A 15,422-nucleotide genomic window follows, 5' to 3' on the forward strand; every position below is an offset into this window, starting at 1 on the left:
ACACCCAAACAGACATGCACAAAGAGAGCTGAATGATACCAGCTGCCACCTTTATCTTTCTAAAAATAGACACTCAGTCATCTGAGTTTGACAGCCGGCACATAAACACACACATCCAATCCCATACATACTTTTGACATTAACCACATTTACCTACACTTAAGAAAACGGTTTATTCCAGGGTTTTAGCAGAAAGCTGCATTCTGAAACATCATGTAAACAAGAAAGCCATTTCCTTACTCCGTTAAAGGTATTGAGAGAAAACGATTTAACACACATGGCTTTCTCCCACAGAACGCGGCTTATGTGGCCATGTAAATGCATAAGCGCCATTCTTTTTGAAGAGAACAGAACGAATAACAAACTTCATACACAGTGTAAAGAATTCAACATTTTTGCGAGTACAGTGGGAAAAGCACATACACTATAAGCTACCCATTTATACACACCCATGTAAAATACTGACTGTCCCTCATGATCGTGTATATGCACTGATACAATGGGGGAATCCCAGAGTTTTACATTAGAGGGAAACCCCACTAATGCAGTGCAACTCCACTGCAGGTCGCAATAAAAAATTTTAAGAAAACAAACACAGCAACAGCTCTGGAATACCTGGGAATAAAGTGAAGCAACAGAAAATAAAATAGCGAAGTCTTCCTCGGATGCCATGTTTGTTATTTACACAAGCGTCATGAGAAAATTATGTTGCTGTGGCAAATGTTGCTTACTGACTGAGCTGCATGCCTACAGGAGTAAAGAGTAAGCCGCTTTATACAGTGCACTCTCTCACGATCAGCCGCATTCTCACAATAAGTCGCTTTCTGGTGTCCATGTAAACGTAGTAATTGACAGAGCCTGAAAGGAAGGTATCGAGCTTATCCAGTGTGGTCATGAAGTGAATTTAGTGCTGTTTGATTTTGCTTTTGGATACCTGGAGATGTGCCAACAGAGTATGATGAGGAGGGAGAGCTGTGATAGGTCAAGGCACTGGAGCTGCTCACAATGGTGGGTGTGGCCGCACTGGAGGGCTTAACGACTTGGAGGTTGAGTGGCAGACAGTCAGACAGGCTGTGATTGGTGGAAGAGTTGAGATGGTGAAACCCCTTGCTGAGTTTATGAGAGGTCTTCTCTCCATCTGTGTCCATGTCCATGACTCCACCCTTGCGCTTTTTACCACCCTCAGAGCCATTCATCTCGCTGTCAGAATTACTGTCTGACTCTGAAATAGATAAGGTGAGAGGAAGGATCATGAGACAGGATGTTTTAGGAATTTAGCATTATAACGTGCTTGTCACTGATTGCATTAATGAACCAACTTAAATGGATGGTTCACACAAAATATGAAAATTCTGTCATAATTTACTCACTCTTATGTCATTCCAAAACCTGTATGACTTTCTTCTGAAGAACACAAAAGCCTCTCTATTTTATTGTATGAAGAAAATATGCAATAAAAGTGAATGTTAACTGAGAATATCATACAATGCAGCTAACATTCTGCCAAACATCTAATTTTGTGTTCCATGTAAAAAATAAAGGGTTTGGTACAACATAAGGTGAGTAAATGACAGAAGTTTGATTTTTTGGTGAACTATCGATTTAAAGACAAGCAGAGATGGAATTTGCTTATGATAAGATGTTTGTGATGTATTTCCTAGTAATGTGATATATTGGCCTGCTGAAAAGACTGATTTTATTGGTGAATATTACTTTTTCCCCAGCCATGCATTCTTGATTACAAGGATGTCTTGAAGCAACATTTTGTCATCATTTACTCACTCTTAAGTTGATCCAAGCCTTTCTTTCTTTCATGGAACACAAAAAGAAATGTTAGGCAGAATGTTAGCCTCAGTCACCATTCAGCTTAACATCTCTATTTGTGTTCCATGTAAGAAATAAAAAGTCATAAGGGTTTGGCACAAAATGAGGGTGAGTAAATGACGACAGAAGTTCAGCAATTTCAAAATCTTTCTTCTACATTTGTGTCTCTCTCACTGTACTAGAAGAGAGTGCATCTCACCTGAGAGACTGTCATCTGAATCCTCTTCGTCATCATCCTCTTCATCCTCAATGTCATCATCATCATCTTCATCATCAGCAGAGTCATCAGACTCTTTACTGCTGGGCAGCTCTGGCTCAGCTCCGCTGTGTTGGAACAGGTCTACCAGCGACTGCACTAGGTGATTCTGGGACAGACCCTTCCAAGCATCTAACACCTTGGGCGTCTTGCTCTTTTGTGGCTCATGGGGGCAGTTGGGAGTTGGTGATGCAGAGGTTGGGTTCTTACGGCCTCCTGTGCTGAGGTTGACAGGCAGGTCAGTGCGAGGTTTGGTGGTGAGGGCCAAGGGTGCATCCTGGGTGCTTTGGATGATGCCATTGGGCTGGCCCAAACCCAGCAGGCCGTGAGGGAAAGGTAGGCTTGAGGAGGCAGTGCCCTGCGACACAGGGGGTTTGGTCCGACCTGACGTTTCAGAGCTCAGCTTAGGTGGGCGCACTGAGGAAGAGGATGAAGACGAAGAAGAGGATGTAATCAGCCCCGTCCTCTTGTTTATCTTAAAAGGGTCCTGCCGTTTCTTTAACTGGAGTGCAAATGTCTGGTCCTTTGACAGGAAAGACTACAGAAGGATAAACAAAGAACGAGAGGACAGAAATTAAGTAAAATATGTCAATATCCTCACATTGTTTTTGAAGGTTATAATAACATTTTTATATGTAGTTATCACTTTCTTTTTGTCCCACAAGCCATCTCCCACCTGAACAGTTAAAATGCAATACAAGGGTCTCACTATGGTGCAATATTTCCACTGTGCAATGTAATAATATGTGCAATATGTAAATTAAATTAATATTTGTACTTTATTCTACCTGTGCCTAACTGTCTGTAATCATCTGTAAATTAGTTAATGTCCTATGTCTTATTGTGTATTTCTATGCATATTTAATATAATATTATTAGTTTATTTCATTATTCTGTCTCTTACTGTCATGTGTGTACTGGTAGCTTCTGTCACTGAAGCCAAATTCTGTGTGTGAGGTGTCAGAAAATAATGGCTCAGGGCAAAAATGCCACCGAAAGTGCCAAAAAAGAAAAGACATTTTCTTTTATATTCTTTTACATATAGTTCTTAATATTCTTTTATTACATAATATTTTACTTAGTTACATATTATCGCATTATGGTAAATATGAGTTGATATTGAGGGTAAGAAGTAATAAATTATTAATATTGAGAATTTGGATTAATAAATGGATTAATTGAAGTATTTGACATAACCAGACGAGACTAGAAAATAACCTGAAAATCAAATCCAGGGGCAAATTTAGCCCCTTCATGTAAAAGTACATCTGTGTAAGCAAGCATACTTTCTGATTCTGATATCTTCTCCAAAACAATGCTACATTTTGGGTCAACAATTTATTCAGTTCCACTGTATATTAGGTGTCCTTAACTACTATGTAATTACATTAAAAAAGTAAGCATTTGATACTTTGTACTTATTGTACATATACACATGTTGTCTGTGAAACTCGCAGCATTTACATTTACCAAAACAGAGGCTGGGGTCATGTGTAGGGTTAGGGTTAGAGTTGGGGCTATGATCAACAGTCAATAGAACATGTAAATGCAAAGTCAAGTTTAATTTGTTATTCACTCTCAAATCAAATCATATTAATAAAGTGCTTAAAACAAATATTGTGAAAGCGTCGATAACATCAAACCTTGTTGGTTCTTGTTGCATCTCGTGACCAAGTGCCATGGCATCATGTTGCACGTTTGGTCACAATGTGTGATGAGAACCAATGAGCTTTGACGTTCTCGACATCCATATTTGATTCAAGCACTTAATTATTTAATTATGTTCAACACACTAAGTGACTGCAATGTTTCAGAAGACTAGGAATAGAGTGTATGAGTTGCATCGATTACTTTAATTGTGATTTGTGTGTGTGTGCATGCATTTGTGTGTTTTTCTGTCCTTTTCCAAACTTGACAGAGCAGAGTCACTATTCACTTAAATTATGGCAAATAAACCAAGTGAATTCTTCACCTTTTGTATTCCATGGGAGAAAGTATGGCTTTGTAGAGTAAGTAAATAATGACTGATATTTTTTTTGAAGAAAAAACAAATTGACTGGTAAACAAAGAGAAGACAAGAGAGAGAGTGAGAAGAAAAAGAAAAATGGCAGAGCGGGTGAGGTGGAGATGTGGTAATTGCGCTGGTTGTCATGTGGCTTAAGAGCTGGTGTAGAAAGAGTGACTCACTGAAACGGAGAACAACAGTGTGGCCATGACTCTATCAGATCCTCAACATTCATTCAAACTGAGAGAAAGGAGAAATGCTCAAACTCTGCCCTACCTTCAACTGCTAAGATCAACGGCTTGAAATCTTTATGGCACCATTATATCTTCCTGACTCAAATATGTAAACACGTTAGGACGGTAATAAAACGAAACTAGATTTGACATTTACAAGAAAATTTGAACAGTGCTTGCCCATGCAAAACTCAACACTTGCTTCTAGGGTATTACCGAAGTAAAAAGAGTCCACTACCAAATCTCTATGATATTCTTGTCACAGGATAAGGCTTGGGTCTCTTAATCAATGCAAGTCAATAGGTTTTTTTCTTTTTTTGCCTGTTTTATCAACCTCCAGGCAAAAAACACACATCTTATCACTTAGAAAAGATAAAGCATAGTTGATGTACCATTCATATCTGTAGCACAAACAGAGCTTACACCCCAAACCCTAACAACATTTTTTTTTAATAGTTATGCTTGTCTTAGCAAGCACAACTAATATAATCAAAATATTAGGCCAATATGAAACTGTTCCCTAGCGTAACTTTAACAAAGCAATCTGGTTAATTATAAAAAGGGAACAAATAAACTATGTTAACCTCTTTAACAGTAATTTCATGGCAACAAAAGGAGAGGTGATTGGAAAGGCACATTTATTACACTCATTTGCTGAAATATGGACCCTCAAGAAATCATGGTTAATTGCCTGTTGGTTTTGCTTCAGTAATTCTAATAAAGCAATGTACATTGTCAATTTAATTTACCAAATAAAAGCACACAGTAGGGAAAGCCAGTCATACTGATAAAAGAATGGAACTCTCCTTTCTGTCCTTCCTTCTTAAACACACCCACAAACACACAAATGCGGACACAAATAATTCTCTCTCTCCCCCTCACAATCTTTCTCTCTCTCTGTTACTCTGACCTTTTCAAAAAGGCTGGTCAATAAGGAGAGACACGTCCTGAATACCAACAACACCCTAAAAGCAATAATCTTAAATTGGCTTAAAAGATATGGACACAAACTGTGGAGAATTTGCTTTAGCTGGTTTGCTTTTCTGGAAAATGAAAATGTGCACACTGCCCTTGAGGGAAAAGGGAGATTAATATATGGACTTGAAGGCTTAACATTCTTAGATTTCTTACTCTCTTTTTCTCTCTGACCACAGATTCGGCTCCCGCCAGACCGTGGAAAGACCGTCCACTGACCTGTTTCAATCTGCGGTCACTGACATGTGCCAGAGAACTTTCCAGAATCTTCCTGCTGGTCAGAGCATCCAGTGCCAGAGCTTGGGGCTTGCGGGAGGAAGCTTGAGATTGCGCCTTGAGAGAGGAGGTAAGAGGGGGCGGTTTGGGAGAAGAAGATAGGGGGAGGGGCTTTGGAGGGGAGGGGACTGATAGTGGCTTGGGGGAGGAGCATAATGAGAGTGGGAGTGGCTGAGGGAAAGAGGCAAGTGGCTTGGTTGAGGGGGTTTTGGGAGAGGAGGTACGATGCTGTGGTGAATGTTTAGGCGAAGAGTCTCGTCGCGACTGTGAGATCAGTGCTAACGGTTTAGCACATGCTGCCAGGCCGGTGGACTGGATGACGCTGGTGTGGAGGGGTCTCTCCTTGGCTCTGCTGCCCGACAGAGAGAGCAGAGAGGACTGAGACAGGGCTGAAAGGGGTGGAGAGCGATGCAGTTGCACTGGAACAGAGGGTTCGTGAGATACACTGTACTGCAGGCCTTCATGTAAGTCCTTAACCTCTGCTGGCCTGGTCTTTTCCTTCTTATTGGGTCCAGAGTTTGGAGTCACAATCTGAGCAAATGAAAAAGAGAGATGACTTGGTCAAAAACACACAAAAAGACAACCAAGTAGCAAGATATGCAATATGCACATGTGATGAGCAGACAGAGCAAAAAACGAAGTACAATATTACACAGCTGTTCACAATAGTTAAAGGTAATTTAAGTGATATTTTTATGAAATGATATGCAGAAAATGCCTCCATTACCTGTCAGATTTCACTGAAATAGGTTCCATGAAATATCACACCTGGGCTCTGTGCGCATTCACAGGGCAACACATATGCTCATATAAGTGCCGGTACGTTGTCCTGCTTCAGTGAAACGCTCGGGGTCAGATGGCAAAATGGTCAGTGTGACCCTCCCAACTCCATCGGCTCCAACACGACATTCTCTAGTGTTTGCGTGTGTGCGCGCGCGCGCGCATGTCTTCGAAGTGCAGGGTTTTAGAAAAAGAAGGAGTGGCTTATTTAACGGCTAGTCTGGTGGAAGTTCCAGAATGGCTAGAATCACTTACAGCACTTTTAAATCATGACGTTGTACCATTTTTTTTTCCAGAAGTCCATTTATACTGTTTTATGTCAACAGTTTTAAAATAAATTTGTTTTACACAATCATTTTCTGACCCTTATGGCTGAAAAATACTCTACGCAATTATGTGAAGGCAGAACCTTCTAGCAAAGCAAGCTTGGTTTTGTACGTAATTACTTTACAAAATGTGTCTACAAGTCCAAGCACAACGCAATAGGGGTGTAAAAATGCATCGATGCATTTATTGATCTTTCAAAGAAATTACAATGCATCAATTACGAAACGTAAGAATAAATAATCAATACTTTATTAATACCCAATGTGACCGTCTCATATTACACGAACCTTCTCGCAACAGACACGGAGCGGAGTATGCGAGATTGAAGGGAAAGAAAGTGCACTTTGAAATTAAGAAAGTCTGTGCAGCAGAGTTCACCCCGTGAACTTTCACAAGATAAAATGCATGGATGCTAAAATGCCACAGTGAATAGGGTGTAATTTCAGACTCTTCTGAAGGGAACCAACCAATGATTACAGTCACCTGTGATAGGTCAATGACATGCAGCAGCCGTGAACAGGCAGATGTGCCTCCATTTAGCCGCCTGGCGCCTCTTTCCTTATCCCAAAATGAATAAGAACCTCACGTTTACCATATACCATGTATGACCGCCTAAACACGCTACTTATAGATAGTTTATCATTCTATGACCCAGCTCGATTTAAAGATGGATCTTATCTGCCTGCACATGACATTTCATCTTTAATTATTGGTGCAATAAATCTTAACAGTACATGATATGCAAATCTATTACGCTTATTTCACGGTTTACCATCTGTTTGTGTGCATTTGCATCAAGTCATTATGTTGCATCAGACATTATTTTATCCTTTATTAATTTTGGATATCTATTATGGTTGTAACATATCTACATGTTAAATAATCATATCTATAATGCATTGCATATCATGTAATTTTTGGTTAATATATGCAGCCACAAATAAAACCTCCATGGTCCTAAATGCATCTGTGACTCTACTGCTCAAGTCTGGTGCATTTCTGTGCTATCTAAAGTAATAATATTCAGTAGAACATTTTTATAATTTTTTCTTAAATAATAATGAATAATCCTTCTAAAACAATTAAATCAAATTGTGACCAAATTTCTGATTTAATTATGCATTATAATAGTTAAAGAATTATAATGTAATCTAATCGCAAATCGTTATACCGCTACAATGCAAATATGCATCGCATTCTCAACGTTGCCACAAGGGGTGCTATAGCAGACATTAGTGTGAACTTTACGTTTCAGCTACTGTCATGGAGGAGCAACAGTTTGAGTAAGGTAAAGTCATTATATTTATAGTCCATCCAGTGTAATGGTGCAGAATTTTGAAGGTTACTCTATCGCTCCCTTGATTACTTGTTACCAGCCCGAGAATGCATGTTATGCATGTTCAACCAGACCACACATTAGCAACGTGTTAGCAAAGTGCTCACATCTCGTACACGTACTTGGGTAAAGAATGTTCCTGGCCTTTTAAAAAATATATTTTTTACATGTAAATTAACTTTGTTATATCATTTAGTAGACGTTTTGTCCAAAGTGACTTCCAGTACATGCATTAAAGGGACAGTCCTCCTGGAGCAATGTGAGGTTACTTTTCTTACTCCAGAGCAAAATGGTGATAGTTCATGGATTGCTCTGTGTAGGATTTAAACCTGCAACCTTCTGGATACCAGCTCAGATGTATCCTGTAGGCCACATCACCTTAAACAGTAATAAGCTAATGTGAACACATCTTACTTTCATTTTCTTTTTCTTCTGCTGCTCCTTTTCGAGGTCCGACTCCTCGCTGTCTTTACTCTGGTCATCTTCATCTTCGTCATCATCATCTTCGTCTTCTCCAAAGTCATCAATATCACTGCTGCTCACTCCATCACTGTCAGTATCCAATGACGAGCCAGATTCGCTCTCACTTAAACAAGATCCCTCCGCCTGCTTCTTACGGACTTTCTGTTTTGGTCAACACAATTAATAATTATGAGCATCTCATAAAACAATTATTTCCATAAATTCGCCAAATAAACTGATTATGGTCATGTATTTGTAGTGTTGTTTTTTTAAAGTTTAGATTACACACTGCATGTCTGGCTCTTCCCGTGTTGTGATGTACCTTCTCTTTAGTTTTCTGCACGGGTTCTTCCTGAAGCTCCCCTACGCTGTTGCTATGGTGACTGGCCTTGCGGTCGCGGGCTTTGGCATTGGGGGTCCGGCTGTGCTCAGGGGGCCGGAGTGCGGGGGAGGGGGCAGCAGAAACGGTTCCTTTAGCCACAGAGGGAGAGAGAGAACGGCCATTCATGGCTCCGTTCACACCTGCGTTTAAGGGAGTTGACATAAACCAATCAGATGATTTTAAGTGAACAATGTGAAAAAATATATCTGTAGTTTGTACCTAAACAACACGCTTATGTTTACTTTTATGGTTACCAAAGTACCAAGCACACAGTTGTTTTATCAAGGATAAAAAGCATGGTTCACCAACAAATTTTATTTATGTCATCATTTATTCATCCTCATGTCATTCCAAATCTGTATGACTATATTTCGTCCTTTGAAGAAAAGAGAAACTGTTAAGAATGAACAAAAGTATACTATGACAACCGGCTGTAAAACTCCAAAAAGGACAAAGAAACACCAGTGAATAAATTATGACAGTATTGCACATTTTTGGTGAAATAACCCATTAATCACTTCATATGGTTTAATACATTCATCAGGCATTTCTGGGACAAAAGTACATGTGAACACTGCAGATAATCTCAGCCACCTGATCGACTCCACACTGGAGGCGACTGCTCAAGGCAACGAGTACTGTGAGTACACTAGCCTTAAGGCTACATTACTGCTGCATTACTTTTCTTTAACTTTATATCTGCCTCCAAGGCATCTCATCTATTTCCAGGAGGCTGGTAGAGGTGCACTAACATATAACTGGGGTTTTACAGAATAATACCTTTGGAGGCCTGGCTGCTCTTGTTGGGGGTTTTAGATGTGTACAGATTGGCCTCATGGTTGTGAAATGGTGGGGCAAACATGGGGGGTAGGCCCAGAAAAGGTGAGAAGAAGGCTGGAGGACTCCGTCCATGAGCTTCTGCTGCCCTCCACCATTCTGAAGAGAGAGGCAGAGACAGTAAAATTACACCTTAGGTCAAACAATCAAAATGCGACAGGAATGAAATATGAATTAGCAAGGCAAGATGTTAAACAATTTAAGGCCAATTCACACCATGTCCGAATATTCAGCTAAAACAACACTTGCGAGACAAGATTTTAAAAAGGAAACAATGCAACTATATGACTTCTTCTCACAAGTTAGAAATATTGTGCTGTGAATGCCTGTCATTTTTTTACAGAGCAGGCTAAGTTGATTTTTAAATTGCTTGGATTGCAAACAATTTATTCCATCCAAAATGTTAATTGATTATATTTCAGCACTATATAATTAATATAGTTTTTATACTATGTTATAATAATTGATATATAGTTTGGTGTCATTTAGTCTCATATGACTTCAAGTGACAGTACAGGTACAGGCCTTTGATGAAGTTCTTTTTGGATCTGTCGACAAACATTGCACACACACCCATACCTGAGAAGGCTCCTAGTTGAGGGTGAGCCGCAAGGGCCGCAGAGACACCAAGTCCTCCTAGACCCCCGAACTCCGGGCGGGCTGTTGCTGGGGAGAGCAGGCCAAAGGCTGGGTGAGCCATGAGAGGGTAAGCGCTGGGCACAGAGGTCACTGAGCTGACACTGAAGGGCTGGTCACTGCCCGTCAACCCAAAGAGAGGACCTGCCCCATCAAACACACACACACAAACCAGACACAATTACACATTTATCAATACATAATCACACGCTGTTAAGACCACTATTGGGTGATTCTCATGAATTCTGTCAAGAAAATGTCATGGTCATATTTAATCATTTAATCCAAAAATCAATACCAAAAAAATAAATAATGAAATTATGTTTTACATAAAGAAAATTAAGCCTACAATACATTAAGGACCATTACGATTTTGCATTGTAACTATTTTTAGGACACAAAAAGGTCCTCCTCTTTCCATAACTCTGCACTCCAAAGTCTTCTGATTGTCTAAACAAACGATCTGACCGCGGACATCTTTTTTGCCGCTATTTAACAAGCCCGGGGCTGTTAAAGATATGTGTGATATTTCATGGCACCCATTTCTATCCTATTTGACATGTAATGAGGAGGTTTTCTGCATGTCATTTAATAAAGAAATGATTTACAGCACCTTTTAAGCACATTTTACACCCCAATTCTCATGATGCCTAGACATCCTTTTGCTATTCCCTTTTTTTTTTGTGATTCTCTTTACTGTAACACAGTCCTTACTGTATTACAGTAAAAATATGCTGTTTGTATTAAAAAAAATTATTAAATCAGTGAACACTTAAAAGGCAGCACTACTATGATGTATAAATACTTTACAATTGAAATATTGTGATTTTTCACGGGGTAAAGAGAATTTAATAATTATAATAATTGTGGTAATGAGAAATGGGGGTAAAATGTGCATAACTGTCATTAAAAAAATGATGTAATGTAAAAAATCTTAAATGGCCCTAAAATAGGTAAAAATAATTTTATTTTGATGTTGGAGTCAAATACGACCAGGGGCCAGATTAACAAATCTTTCTTAAGACAATTCTTAGTTACCATTTTCTTACTCAAGAAAAAAATTCTTAAGAAAGTTCTTATCTTTTTCCTTAATATTGTAAAAAATTCAGAAGAATTCAAATTCACGAAAACAGTGTTCTTAAAAATCGTCATAATATCAAGCTATGATAACCTCACAATTGTCTTAAATCCCAAAATGTAAGATGTTTGAAGAATTATGAATGTTGTATGTTGAGTCGGAAGTCGCAATGGGCTCTTTATGTAGAAATGTAATTTTAGACCAATGTAAATTTTATCACCAACTCCAATAAATGTTGTTTTGAAGCTTTTTAATTTTAATGCTAGGTATTTCAAACTCTGCATAGTGCTCTCTCTCTCTCTCTCTCTCTCTCCGTGATCTTTAGAGTCCATAGAAAAATTATAATTCTATCATTAGAGAATTTATTTTTTACCCCATCCACATCCCTAACGGTGTTGGCCACAGCGGAGACAGCCTCCGCCACCCTTTCCCATTTACCTGCCTCTTACTTTCCAATGTGATCCAATTGTCATGCTTAATTTTTCAACTGATGATTTTGTTTCTTTTCTTTTCCTCCATGTCAAAAGCTATCAAATTGTTTTCAATGGTTCAAACGAACACATCTCATGTATTTTACACTAAAAAAAATTGGAAGGTGCTTGCTACTTAAAAAAAGGCTAAAAGATGGATTAATTTATTGTTATGATTTACCAGTGTTATTGGACACAGCAGTATTGAATTTGGTGTATTAGACAAGGTAACCCCATGAGCAGGCTAGTTTGATCAATGTCAAAGCCTGTCATTTTATTCTTCAAACAAAAATGTAGATGTTCTTCAGAAGTTTTCAAGAATTGCACTTAGGGACATTCTTACGAACTTCTTATAATGTATCCTAAGAACTTTCTTAATTTTTTCCTTAGTACCATTTTCAGGAATCTGCCCCCTGGATATTTTCTTGAGTTCAGAATCACTCTACTACAAAACGCACACACCACAACTCACAGCATTTTAATGCCCCATTTGAATTATTCATCCTCTCTTTGTGTGAAAACCTAATATCTTTACACATCCCTCCCGATTGTGGGCACTGCCAGTGTGTTTTATCAATAATGGGATTCCTGCACACAGAAGAACAGATTCCTCAAGATACAGAATGATCCGGAGGCTAGAGACACCCACATTACATTGACTGAGGCTACATGTCAAAACAGGCCAAACAAAAACCCTGTAAACACACTATTCTCCCAGCATAGACAGAAAATTGCTGTGATTAGATCCAAAAGCACAGGACTGGTGTGGACGTCTCTCTCTCTCTCTCTCTCTCTCTCTCTCTCTCTCTCTCTCTCTCTCTCTCAAAGTGCTGTCTCAGCCTCTATGTGTGTGTTTAAGTGTACAAGAGAGCATGCAAGTACTGTGTGAGTGTGTGTGTGTGTGTGTGTATGTGTGTATATGTGTAAGAGAGAAAAAGCACTAGTGAAAGAGGGGAGTTTCATGAATGCCTGGATGAGACAGTTTGATGGCTGTTAATGTTAATGTAATCACAGGCTTTCTGACAGTATTTGATTAATAACTATGATCAGATCAATTGAAAGTCTCCTGATGTGAGAGACAGAATGGAGGAAGATGAGAGAAGATGCCCAAACTTCTCCTGTATCTTCCTCAATATCCGGTCACAACCAGTGCTGGGTGGATTACTTGTGAATTGTAATAACAAATTACATGATAAAAAATTTCAATAAGTAATGTAATCTCATAGATTACACTTTTGGGGTAATCTAATCAGATTATTTTTGGATTAATTTTGGATTACTTTCAACCAAATTCTATTTTATTTTGTCACATGAATTTCAGTAGGATGATCATTTTAAAATAGAAGTACACAGGTAGAAAATGTATTCCATTCTTTATTACTAATAAAAAGAGCCTAAAAAAAGAGCTCATTTAGACATTTTTAAAAAGTGATTTACACATTACATGAATGAAATAAACATTAAATCTAACAGCAATGTCAATGCATAACCAAAGTTTAGAAATTAAAAACATGGTGACATCAAGTTAATTTAAAGTGCAAAAAAACAATAGCAGCATTACGAACATTAATTACCTTAAAATCAACGACGTTGCCTAGGTCAAAACTTTCATCTAAAAAAAACTTTAAACACTTTTAACCCTTACTGCTTACTGATAGTCCTTCACCTATTCCAAAGCGGAGGTGCAAGTTATTGACTTTTGAATAGCAAGAATATTCTAAAAAAGCAGAATATTTTAAAACAGCACAGTTCCACCAAGTCACACAAGGAACAATTGTGTCAGGTTTTATGTCAAGTTTCATGCAGTATAGCAATGGGCTTTATTCCATATTGCTGCACATTTTTGGTATTGAACTATTGTGTACCCTGTGAGCAGCACCTTTAGAGATTGAATCTATTAGACACTTGGAAGCAATTAAGTTCAACCATTGGTGAGGTAGCAAGAAATAATAATAATTAAAAAAAACATATCTAGTTCATTTTAAGTGCATAAAACAATAGAAACATTACATGAACAAACAGTAATGAACCTGATATCAACAGCAATGACATTGCTAGGTAAAAGCTAACAACTCAAAAATCTGACACACTTACTTTTAACCCTTACTGCTTTGTAATAGTCCATCATCTAGTCCTTAACTGAGGTGCATATCTTACTGTTGTAAAGTAAAAGGAGCACATGCTGAAAATGTTCATCTGTGAGACTATTGCGCTTCAGGGTAAGAATATGATGATATTGATATGAAAATGATCAATAAATTATTAACAATTTACTGCCATTGCCGATGTAATCCATAATGAAGTAACTGTAGTCTGGTTATGAGTATTTTAAAATGTAATTTAATCCAATTACATGTACTTGGTTTTTGTAATCTGATCACATAATCCAGACTATGTGTAATATGTTACTACTCAGCACTGGTCACAACACCCTCTCAGAGTTCGATAAATCCCTTCAACCCTTTGTTTGACATTGTCCAGCTCTCGGTATACATGTAAACACCGTGTTCTTCATAATAATCATTATCGTCATCATCATCATCATCATCATCATCCAGATTGCATCCTCTCTGAGATCGATTTGTTCTGGCAGCACTGATGCTGGGCATTGTCTCGTTCAGGAGTCAGATGTAATTTCTAAACCGCATATTTCATGCAAATTCAATTTCCATCAGGGAGTGCAGGAAAGAAAGGCTTGAGAACACCGTTATGCCAGCACAGCACTGTGCCAGCTCACATAGACACAGAAATAAAAGTGATGATGGGAAATGCAGGATTTTTGCAGGATGGACAGAGAAGAATGCCTTAAGTTTACTCCACTGTCATTTATGTGTAAAGACGGAAGAGTGTAGCTGCTGTCTTCTCTCTGCCGCATGTACTTTTATGTATTATTTATTTCCCCCTGTAGACAATTTATAATGTTAGTTATGGTTCCTTGCATCAAAAACAATTGTAATTTAGTTTTACATGACCCTCTCTCTAACCCTTAGGTTTAAGCAGAAGACTTCTACATGCAAATAATTTCTGTTATGATTGGCTGACATCCTGGTGTAGGATGGAGTTGCTGAATACTGAATAGGTGTTAATATACAAACATCAGTGATGGTATGTTAATGTGCTAATGGTTTTGGTGCAGTGTTTCCTACAGAATTCTACTGCCATTTATATGCTGCAGCCTTATGCTAATTAATCTACACTCCATACCCCATAATGACAAATCAAAACCAGAATTTTGATAACTTTGCAAATTTATTAAAGAAAAAACTGATATATCAAATTAACACAAGTATTTAGGTCCTTTGCAATAATACTTGAAATTTAGCTCAGGTGCATCCCATTCCTCTGGATCATCTTTGAGATGTTTCTACACGTTCAATGGAGTCCACTTGTGGCAAATTCAACTGATTGGACATAATTGTGGAAAGGCACACACCTGTCTATATAAGGTCTCACAGCTGAAAATGCAAATCAGAGCAAAAACCAAGCCATGAGTTCAAAAGAAACTGCCTGTGGAGCTGGGGAAGGCTACAATTTTTTTGGGTTGC

The 15,422-nt window shown here is 38.4% G+C and overlaps 1 protein-coding gene across 9 annotated transcripts in view; it reads right to left on the reverse strand.

Annotated features, from left to right (window-relative positions):
• Positions 1 to 15,422, reverse strand: part of LOC127646161 (bromodomain adjacent to zinc finger domain protein 2B-like) — a 118,580-nt gene that overhangs the window by 32,618 nt on the left and 70,540 nt on the right. For all 9 annotated transcript variants that reach the window (XM_052129635.1, XM_052129634.1, XM_052129633.1 and 6 more), the window contains exons 4-10: positions 10,273 to 10,473; positions 9,637 to 9,792; positions 8,797 to 8,996; positions 8,427 to 8,636; positions 5,513 to 6,100; positions 2,024 to 2,618; positions 935 to 1,222 (exon numbers count right to left, since the gene is read on the reverse strand). In XM_052129635.1, the coding sequence (XP_051985595.1) occupies positions 935 to 1,222; positions 2,024 to 2,618; positions 5,513 to 6,100; positions 8,427 to 8,636; positions 8,797 to 8,996; positions 9,637 to 9,792; positions 10,273 to 10,473 (2,238 nt within the window). The remainder of the gene's footprint in view (positions 1 to 934; positions 1,223 to 2,023; positions 2,619 to 5,512; positions 6,101 to 8,426; positions 8,637 to 8,796; positions 8,997 to 9,636; positions 9,793 to 10,272; positions 10,474 to 15,422) is intronic.

This window comes from Xyrauchen texanus, chromosome 7 (assembly GCF_025860055.1).
Source record: "Xyrauchen texanus isolate HMW12.3.18 chromosome 7, RBS_HiC_50CHRs, whole genome shotgun sequence".
NCBI classification, from domain to species: domain Eukaryota; kingdom Metazoa; phylum Chordata; class Actinopteri; order Cypriniformes; family Catostomidae; genus Xyrauchen; species Xyrauchen texanus.